The 11498-nt window shown below is 32.3% G+C and overlaps 1 protein-coding gene across 2 annotated transcripts; it reads left to right on the top strand.

Moving 5' to 3' along the window:
- Positions 1-5059: 5059 nt before the first annotated feature.
- Positions 5060-8835, top strand: LOC140973970 (cationic amino acid transporter 7, chloroplastic-like). Of its 2 annotated transcripts, none has more exons than XM_073437143.1 (5): positions 5060-5566; positions 5741-5963; positions 6293-6641; positions 6844-7078; positions 8126-8835. In XM_073437143.1, exons 1-5 carry the CDS (start codon positions 5185-5187, stop codon positions 8698-8700), a joined length of 1764 nt encoding a protein of 587 aa, XP_073293244.1. In that variant the 5' UTR covers positions 5060-5184; the 3' UTR covers positions 8701-8835. The 2 variants fall into 2 exon arrangements, with proteins under 2 accessions (XP_073293244.1, XP_073293245.1); XM_073437144.1 differs by lacking the exon at positions 8126-8835 and adding an exon at positions 7340-8111.
- The last annotated feature ends 2663 nt before the right edge of the window (positions 8836-11498 follow it).

Raw genomic sequence — 11498 nt, 5'->3', positions numbered from 1 at the left:
AGTAGTTTTAAAATTTAACGACGATTTGCGATTTCTAAAAAAATTATTATTTTTCATTTCTAAAAATAAGTTTTTTTTTTTTTTTTTTTTTTTTTTTTTTTTTTTATAATTTTTTTTTTTTTTTTTTTGGTGTGTTTTGTTACCCCAAAATTTGTTTTTTGCTTAATGTAATCCAAATCCAGAATCTATTCTCGTGTTTGATTCTGATTATTCAAAATGATTATGATATTTTGATAAATAAATGATTTTTTTTCTGGTCAATCTTATATGATGTAGTAAAAAATTGTGATTATCCGAATTACTCTGCAGGTTCGTAAACGAATTCAAGTAATCGTAAAATTAAAGATATTCTAGCTAGCTCGTAAACGAGTCCAAGTAGCTGGTGGAGAGAAATCTTTATGGGTTATCACATGTGTCACAAAAAAACGTCAGAGGCACCGCGGTTTGCCCGGCGTAGACACTTCGACGCTCAAGTCATAAAACAATTTAAAGACCATGTTAATTGAGAGTTAAAAAGTTTAAGCATAAAATCATCTACCTCCTGAATAATGAGAATCCTCTCCTATTTATAGATTTTTTTGGAGTGTATAGCGGGCTTGAGCCTTTATAATTAATTTGAGTCTCAATAATAAAAACTATCTTAAAAAAAAAATTTACATTTCGCTTTTATTTTCAAACACTAACATTTATGATATTTTCACATTTCTCTGTAATCTTTTGCAAAGCACTCTCTTGTAACAAGTTTCGATTTTATTTTTTATTTTAAAGAAATAAATTTCACATATGTTTAAATGTTTCTTAAAATATTTGTTTTGTGGATATCAAAAGTCAAAACGCACCTGAAGCGGCTCTACAATGGACAAATTTTGACCAAACAACAGTGACGGAGTCAAGGGACGGGTGGGTATCACCGCTCCTCAATTTTATAATTTTAATGATTGATTAAGGTTCTAAAAATAATTATATTTTTTTCATTTTTCTTCTAAAATTTACTCTTGCTCCTTAAATTTTTTTAAATATTTTTGGCCCCAGTTTTCATTTTCTGGCTCCATCCCCGCCCAACAAGCTCAACGTCCGGAACATTCGAGATCACATGTTCCTTGCGACATGGACGAATCTTAGCGCTAAACGTGGAACACGTCGAATCTTCAACAGGCATAGATATCCTCGACACCGTCTGAGTACATGAACTCGGATTTCTGGACTTTACTAGGGAATTATTTATGTTTGTGATGATATATAGGCAGGTGCGAGACTCGGATTATAAGTACTGTTTCATTTTGGATTGATTCGAGTCGAATTTCTGGAGCTCTAACGTGATCGATCAATACATACGATTGTGCCATGATGCTCAACTTGATGACTATGAATAAGAAGGATTGGATTGGATTGGATTGGATGGCACAAATATCAGCTACCCATTAATTTCATAATAATAATTCATATGCATGCATGCACCATACATAGTAATTTCCTATTAAAAATCATTGTTGTTATTAAATTTAAAATTTGATTGATTATTATAACAAATCAAATAATTTATTTAACAATAAAATGTCTCAATCTATTACCTACCATAATTGATAGGACAGAAGCATGCGGGAGAAATTTGGATATATTATTGATTAGCTTTAATTAGTTATAAATTAAATCTAATTAATTAAATAAACATAGAGAAAGAATGATGAATCACTTATACATTTTTTCTTTTTTCAAACATGTTATTCGTTAATTCTTAGTCTTAATCTAATATCTTATATTTTTTTAAAATTTTTTAGTTATTTTTCCACTGAAATGCCGACTTGACATCAGATACACCAACAATATGTACGTGTCTTATTGTTAGTATTTTTCTGGTGCTAAATCATCAATTTTGTTTTCATGTCAACGTTACACTAAAAAAAAAGACTAAAATGAAAGAAAACTGCAAATTAGTGGACCGACATGAAAAAATAAAATAAAATCTAATTTTCCTAATTATTAAAGTGCAATCTGCCGTATTTGTCTAAACTACCATTGTGATGAGAAGACAAAATANGTTTGTTGTATTTGCATCTAAAGCGAAGCATTTTGACTCAGCATTTTTTTCAAACTTTAATATATATTAGAACTTCAAGATCATTCAAATTTGGTTAACAGTGGCCGAATTCCCTACTCTAAATTGCTCGATCTGAACGTTAAGGGAAGCTGCCCGGCCGAGTCATCCGATCAGTTCGCCCGGAGGTCGCACGCACATTTCTCTCGTTTTAATTCTCGATGCTAGAGGACTCACAGACTTGCTTGATATCACTGATCGGTCCTCGTATTAGCTAGGGACATCCTTGGATATTTCATAACTTGAGTTTCCAACCAACGGGGATCGGCAACGGCATAGTTAGGAATATGGTTTTAACTAGACTAGAATTTTAAACCCTAAAATCTTTTAATATTTTAAATTTTTTTATCCGAGTTAATATAAAATTAATTCAAAATTATACAAAACTTATATATACATTTTTTTAACAAAAATTGGCCAAGCCCGCCCGGATGCCAATGAATGTGGCTCCACCAGGGGGGATCGGTACATGATAAGCACGACCCCTATGGAGAGTTTAAAGATTTATATTGTTTTATTTGTGTTTATCTGTCGTTTTTATCCTATGTTTTGCGCTTATTTCATCATTTTTTTTTTGAAGTACGACTTATTTCATCTTATTTTTTATTCTAATTTTCAAGCCAACTTATATAACCTCCAAAAGATAAATCTAATGACTGATATTTTACATCAACATTTAATACTGATTTTGAATCAAACACATTTTCATGTATTTTTCATGATATTAATAAATTTGAGAGTGGTCTCAAAATTTTAAATTCCAAATAAAGTTCTATGTGTGTNTAGGAGACATATCAAAATTATATATATAATATGTGAATATAACGAGTCAACAACGTATCAAATTATGTTAGGAACTTAGCATTGAATGATAGTGAGTTAGTGACTATGCTTTTTATTTGCGTGGTGTAGTGTAGTGTAGTGTAGTGTAGTGAGTTTAGTCAACCAAGCTTTAAATGCAAAGATTAGATTGCGGGAATATTACTTAATTCCCCAAATACATTTATGTCCTTTCAATCTTCCTTCCCAAATCTTTCAAATAATTATATAATATCGCATAAAATGTTAGATGTAGGAACAACCACTTCGGTTTATAAGCCACACCTCAAACTCTATATCATCTCAATTTATATATATGAAATTGACTTTCTGAGCTTTTATTGTGAACATCTATATAAATATCGATAAGTGACGTAAGATTATAATTGACCCAAAACACAATATCTATGTAAACATCGATAAGTGACGTACGAACCACCTTCATTGACCTAAAATGTGCAGTGGAGACAATATGGAAGTAATCATCATGCGTTTACAAGTGTAATGAAATCATAATTTTATGTAAATTTGTGATCCAAGATGGTACTTGAAAAGTGTGTCTAAAGGAGAAGAAAAGCAAATCAAAAACTTGTCGTTCTCTCGTACAAAAGAGCAGCTGAGAGGGCCGCTTGTTTCTTGGTCTCTGTCACAATTCACACACTACCCACACTCACATGTCCCACTATTCTCAAGAATATATAGTAAGCAATCCACGCATGCAAATCATAATTTAGAGCAAGATTTTTTTAAACTAGATTAATTATTTTTTAAAAGGCAAAAACTTGTGTGAGACAGTCTCACGAGTCATATTTGTGAGACGGATCTCTTATTTGGGTTATCCATGAAAAAGTATTACTTTTTACGCTAAGAGTATTACTTTTTATTATGAATATGAGTAGGGTTGACCCGTCTCACTGATTAAGATCCGTGAGACGGTCTCACATGAGACCCACTCTTTTTTAAAATCTTTGAGTTATTGGTTACACATAACTATTTTTTTGTTTTTTTAGAATTTATTAAGTAGATTCTTATAATAACTTTTATTTAAAGAAAGAAGAGATATTTTTGTATATCCATAAGAATTATCAAAATATTATTCTAAAAGGTTGTTATATTATTATATAATATATATTTTAATCGAAATCCAATTATAATAATTGCTGCCTAGCTCAACTAAAAAAATTACCATTTATCTCAAATAATTAAGTGATACCTCGAATTAATGAAAATAAAGGTTATTAATCTAAACATATAAATAAATCACATATCATTATTTTAGATAAGTACTAATTTTTTTTATTTTGTTATGTTTTATGTATACTAGTAAATTATGCATAGTTATAATCGTAATTTATATATAAAAAAATTAATTTTGTTAATTGTTTAATTTAATAATAATTGAAAAAAATTAGTGAGAATTCATACAATTTGAAATGATAATATTGAAAATAAATTGCAATGACGTATCAAATTACAAAACTTATAATCTCCTTGAAAACACAGATTTATCAAATATGTCCCCGTTAAATTGCAAAAGCCTACAAAAGTTTTAATCAACACATAAAATATTAAAGTTCACTTATAAAAAAATACCCCCTTGAATTCGCAAAAACCTATGGGCTCTAAAAAAAATTCAAAAACAAAAATATATTAAAAATAAACTACTAAAAAATCAAGTATATTGTGAATTTATATACGTGAGAGGGATCGACGACTTATTTTATATTAGAAGTGAAAAATAATATTTTCAATATTAAAAATAATATTTTCATGAATAAGATATATACGAGACACATATCTTATATTATTTATTGCTGCTGTACATATAATTTGATCACACGAAACATTAAATACTAAATACACGATACATCCACCTCAACACACAAACGCCTCATAACAAACCCTCTGACGTTTTTGGAATTATTATCCATAAAAGAATTCAAGTAATTGAAAAACAAAGAGCCAATGGTTTTTAACAAAATACCAAAGTTTAGAACAAACTTTAGGGTTTATTATAATACAGCTTAGAGACACGAGGACGAGTTCGAGTCGAGATTTAATTATAACAAATTTGTAAATATTAAAAAATAATTATAAAAATATATTTAACATCATTATATAAAAATAAAAAATAGAATTCCCCATTCCTCCTGGCCATCTCCCCCACTACTTGTTCAACTCTGTCTGATTTCCCTGCAAACGGATATACTGTTACATATTACACCCATTCTGCCTCTCTATCCATTCTTCCGCAGAGAAATTCCAAGCAGATGGAGACCCATTTTTCGTCTTTCTCCACCTGTAGAGCTTATCTCCGGGCGCTGTCGGAGACCCCGTCCCGCATCTCTCGTCGGGCTTTCTCCGTGTCCACTTCTTTCCAGGAGGACAGCCGGGTTCGGGCTCGCTCAGGGCCGAACATGAAGAGGAGCTTGCGGTGGTACGATCTCATCGGCTTCGGCGTCGGAGGGATGGTCGGAGCCGGAGTCTTTGTCACCACCGGCCGAGCTAGTCGTGTGTACGCTGGGCCTTCGGTCATTGTTTCTTATGCCATTGCCGGACTCTGCGCTCTTCTCTCGTCTTTCTGCTACACCGAGTTCGCCGTCGACATGCCCGTGGCTGGCGGTGCTTTCAGCTACATTCGCGCGACGTTCGGTCGGTGGTGTTTGTTACCCACTTTCTTTCTTTTTTTTTCTTTTTTTTTTGTTGTTGTTGTTGTACTTGTTTTTGGAACTTTTTGATGTCGTGGGATTCTCATGTAAATGGTGCCGAATACCTTTTTTGATACGCGTGATGTTGATTTATGTTGCGAAATTTGTGAATTCGTAGGGGAATTTTTGGCGTTCTTGACGGGTGCTAATCTGATAATCGACTACGTGTTGTCGAATGCGGCGGTGGCGAGGAGTTTTACGGCGTATTTAAGTACTGCATTGGGTTTGTTCTCCCATTCACAGCTGAGATTCACCATCAATGGCCTACCAAAAGGGTATAATGAAATGGACGTAATTGCTGTGGCTGTGGTCCTGCTCCTCACACTCGTCATTTGCTACAGGTTCATAATTTTGCACCATTTTTTTTCCTTTCACAAAAATCTTCTTGCAGGAATAGGACTTTGATTTGGAAACATACGGATTTGAAGCTTTTTTTGAAAGTTCAGATTGAATTTCAAATTTTATCTTTTCTTGTTTCAACTGCGAATCCTTTCAAATCTGACCACCTTTGACAAATTCTATCAAATACATTTAAATAATTATTTTTAGTCGTTTGATCTCATCATTTTCGTAAAGTTCAGCTAAAGTCCACTTTTTTTTTTCATTCTAAAATCCCTTGAATTCTTGGAATTAGAGCTCATTGGGTTAAACTTTGGTATTCTTTCTACAGTACGAGGGAGAGTTCGTGGTTAAACATGGTTTTGACAGCTCTGCACTTATTGTTCATAGCATTTGTGATAGTTGTGGGGTTTTTGAGAGGGGAATGGAAGAATTTTACCGAACCCGGTGACCAGAAAAACGCGGGTGGGTTCTTTCCTTTTGGAGTTACCGGGATGTTCAATGGGGCTGCGATGGTATACTTGAGCTACATCGGGTACGATGCTGTTTCCACCATGGCTGAAGAGGTCAAAAATCCTGCTAAGGATATTCCAATAGGGGTTTCAGGATCTGTGATCCTCGTATCATTTCTGTATTGCTTAATGGCCGCTTCGTTGTCCTCACTTCTTCCTTATGACATGGTATCGTTCAGTTCAGAAAACTAGCGATACATTTTGTGTTTCATATAAAGTTGTATGTATATATTAACTAGTGTGACTTTTTTTAAAATTTAATTAGCTGAATATCTCACTTTTCCCATGTATACTCCAAATGTGCTAGAAGATTGAAGCATGACAACCTTGAATGCAAATGACCATAATTGGTATATATATATTTTGACAGATTGATCCGGAGGCACCGTTTTCTGGTGCATTTAAAGATGGAGGAAGTAGTTGGAGATGGGTTTCTAACGTGATCGGTGTAGGAGCAAGTTTTGGTATTTTGACTTCATTACTGGTAGCGATGTTGGGGCAAGCGCGGTACATGTGCGTAATTGGACGGTCCTGCATCGCACCATCTTGGTTCGCTCAGATTCACCCTGGTACCTCTACACCAGTCAATGCTTCTGCTTTTCTAGGTATGCCATTCCCACTCTCATCTCTAAGTGGATCTATCTTTCTCGTTTCTTCTATAATTAATTACTATTCTGTTCGGGTTACACAAATTAGCACTTGGTGTTGATGAGTGGAACTTGAACTAAAGTCTTTAGAATCTATTTGCTTCATAATTAAATAATTGGCTAGTGGAACAATTAAGATTTGATAAGAATAACGTTGTATCACATGATGTGATTTTGATAGTAACATTATTCTTTTGTTCTCTTTTATCTTCAAACAAGATTTAGGTGTGCAAAATGTTCAAAGCAGTCAAGATTAGGTAAGTCAAAACTTGGAGGTCTTCCATGGCCAGTGATTTTACTGAACAGGGTCCACTTACTGTTTAGCCTTTGCCAATATCCTTTTTGTTTCCTAGGATCTATTTTTTTTTTGTTTTGTAAGATAATGCAATTACACTCATCAGTTGACTTTTGTATGTTATTAATCATTCACATGAAATCCTGCATCCGGTTCAGCTCTCGAATTTCTAATGTCTGAGGCCACTGTGTTAAAGTTTTGTGGTAGATTTCACAAATGTCTTCTGAATATTACTCCGGGTGTTTGTTGATATCGACATGAGGATCTAGTAACAAGGCACAATAACGGACGCACAGTTTTATTCTGATCAAAGAACATAGTTTTATAGGTTTGAGTGTAAAGTTTTATTTTAACTTGCTGAATGGATTATAACAAATGGTTCGTGTAAATATACCTCAAATGACTTGGCGATAGCCATGGAAAGTGGGAGATTTGTGCCTGGGATAAATTCATTGAATCCCTTAAATTTGACCTTTGGAGATTTTGTGCTGCTACGGTGGGTCTAAAACATAGGTAAGACCCAGATTAGTGCAAGTTTTTTTTAGATGAAAGCAACTGCACTTTCGAAAACGACCCTTTATCATGGAAAGAGCCACTTGACCAATTATTCCCTTCAATGAGTGATTCGCTCTAAAAAAGATTCTGCTTACCATTTTTTCCGTTCTTTTTCTTTTTTATCCTGTTTATTCATATCTGCAAGTATTTTGCAGGGATCTTTACCGCGGCAATTGCACTGTTCACTGATCTAAATGTTCTGCTTAACCTTGTATCCATTGGCACACTGTTTGTCTTCTACATGGTGGCAAATGCAGTGATCTTCAGACGCTATGTAACTCTAGGAACGACTAATCCATGGCCGACCCTTTCTTTCCTGTTCTCCTTCTCACTCGCTTCCTTCATTTTTACCCTCCTCTGGCAATTAGCACCATTCGGAAAGCCCAAAGCCATCATGCTCGGTGCCTGTGGCGTTGTTGCCATTGCTGTTGTACAGTTGTTCCATTTTACGATTCCCCAAGCTCGAAAGCCCGAGTTTTGGGGTGTCCCTTTGATGCCATGGATTCCTTCCATATCCATATTTCTTAATATATTCTTGTTAGGATCTCTCGATAAACCGTCCTACATGAGATTCGGATTCTTCTCCGCCCTTATGGTGCTTGTATATGTTCTGTATAGCGTCCACTCGAGCTTTGATGCCGAAGAAGATGGCATCCTTGTTCTTGGTCAAAAGTATGGAGAAAGCAGCGAGGAATCTGTTCAAAGAGGGGACCATACTCCCAAAGTATAAATTAATATTGTTTTTTCTCTTTTTTTTAGCTTTAATTATTCCTTGTAATAACTTATTTGTAGTTGAACGTTTAGAATTAAGGGTAATGCAAATATCACAAAATCAAACATTTATATATTATTGTATCAAAAAGCTAATGAAATTTCTTGTACTTGTCCTTTTTTTTTTTGTCTTAAGATTGAGTCAATTCTTGCTTTATGAATACTTACAATATTTCATCTTCGATAACTTAAATTGTATAGAAATTCATTTCAACCTCATAAATAATTTTACAATCAATTTTAGATGGGTATTTTTTTTAACTTCGGTCAACTCTTTTTTTAAGAAAATGACTTCCTCAAGTATATTTCAAATACAATGGAGGAGTTTATTTTTTTTTAAAAAAAATTGACCGAAATTATTTAACTAATTTCTCCATTTTAGATCGACTTGGGAGCAGGATATTAAAGTTATTCCTCTACTAAGAACTACAAAAATGTTTAAAACAAATTATCTAACTAGTAGTGCAAGTATGCCGTCAAGATACATAACTTTCACAATTTCATTGGTTTTGCCTTCTTTTCTACACTACCAATGATCCAAAACAAATGAGACGGACAAAAAAGAGAATCAATTTTTCGAATTCTTCTAACAATTGGCTTCGTGTCAAGAAAAAGATAACGACCCAAGAGAGGGAAAAAAACAAACATTTAAGGACAAATTATACAATGTCCAAATAGAAATGACAGACAAAAAAAAAAAACATATGGGCCATTCCCCATTTTTTCATGGCAAAAATCTATTTGAATATTTTTTTGTCCTCTCAAAAGGTCAATATAGTATCAGCCAATTTGGATTATTGAGTCCCATACTCAATTTTATTGGAATTTTGGCCCCACTTTTAATTTTTTTTTATATGTCACATCTCTCCATTAAATTTTTTTTCGACTTTGTAGGCATGCTAATCCTTCGAATTATTATAACTAAAATCACCCATAATTATTATATTATCTCTTGCCTAGCATTGGATTCTGTGGGCTTGGCTTTTCTCATGTATTCTTTCTAAAGAATCTAAAGAGGGCAACTAAATAAAATATTATTGAATTTTTTGAATTAAGATTGAGACCTCCTTAGGAATTGTTTTTGTGATATTCGAGCTTTTCCGTGTTTTATGCATGGAACTATTCTCTATTTAAAGGAATCAAAGTAGAAAAAAAAAATGACATTCTTAAATGTAATGAAATGATTAATTATGTCGATGAATTATAACACATGACACGAGGATCATAAATGTGACACGATATCTCGAACCAAAGAATAAATATCAGACATATATATATCTAACTTGTTTTGAGATAAATAATAAAGGGGACAAATATTTGTCAGAATAACGAAAAAATCCCAACAATATGGAATAAATATTTGAGATTTTTAGGATGATATGAAAGGAGAAAATAAAGAAGTATATTTATGTAGTAATTATAAAATTAAACTCTTTTTTTTAATATATAAAAACGTACGTATTGAATTTTAAATCTATTTAGACATTTTAATGATCCTATAATTTCAACTTTGAACATTTGAGACAAATGTGGATATTGTCTAAATTTGATTGGTTTAATGTGCTGGTTTCATGATGGAGAAAGAAAACTAAACTTTGAAATTGATAGTGCCTAGGGTGGCGCATTTCGCATCACACAACCTACATTTCATTCATAATTATCATCTATATAATTTTATTTATTTATTTATTTTTAAGTCTTGAGAGTTCTTATCCTTTATAATAAAATTAGATTAGATTAGATTAGATTAGATTTAATGTAAGAGTATATTGTTTTCTCTTGATATAGATACATGCATTCAATTCGTTTATATCTTTACTTCATCTTCGAAAACATCTTTGAATGTTCAAGACGTGTCGGCTCGAGAGCGAGATTTTATTTGGATTTTGTCGGAAGATTTAATGGATGAATTTCAAATATCTGAATTTTAACTGAATTTGAAATTAATTTTTACACTAATAAACAAATTAATGAAATAAATAAAATTCAGATTAATTTAATTCACGATTATTCAACCAAAAAAAGAAGAAGAAGAAGAAAGATTTAGATTTATATATATATTTTTTCATTTTAAAAAATTTCAATCGAGAAGTACATAACAAAACTTACCCTATTGTATAGCATTAGGGATTGTGTGGTTAACGAGGAACAAATAAACATAATAATCCTACTTTTAATGAAAATGTCTCAAATTTTATATGATTTTTTAGAAGATTTTTTTATAATATTGTTTTGAAAGCATATATTTTACCTTCGATAGAGATTTAACGACTTTTAAAATCATAAATTTTTGTGAAATTTACAAATTTCTAATATTTGATATATCACATATAAATCTAATATAAATTAAATAAACCATTATTAGTCAAAATTATGGATTAAATTACCGTAAGATCGCGGCAATTTGCACTATAAATAATTCCAAGACTTTTTTATTGAAAAATAATGTATATGTTAGAATATTAAAGTTTTGATGATGGGCATTGATATCGTAAAAATTTAAAAACAGCAAAGTCCAGCAATGTTGACATAAATAAGAAATAGATAAATTCAGTACTCTGGTCAGAATCGATCACAAAGACTACGAAATATTTTGGAACACCGATCTTTATATAAGACTACTGATCATTTAAACGGTCATAAATAAGAAAAATCTAATTAAACCATACATTCAAATTCTAGATGTGCATGATTTTAGGGAGAATCATGTTATGATCCGATAAACTGCCTAAGCCGTAGCGTGCGTACTCTTCCGCC

Source organism: Primulina huaijiensis, chromosome 3, assembly GCF_012295235.1.
Source record: "Primulina huaijiensis isolate GDHJ02 chromosome 3, ASM1229523v2, whole genome shotgun sequence".
In the NCBI taxonomy this organism is placed as follows: Eukaryota; Viridiplantae; Streptophyta; class Magnoliopsida; order Lamiales; family Gesneriaceae; genus Primulina; species Primulina huaijiensis.
Note: the sequence above shows the minus strand (reverse complement) of the source record. Positions and strands in the feature narration are given on the sequence as shown.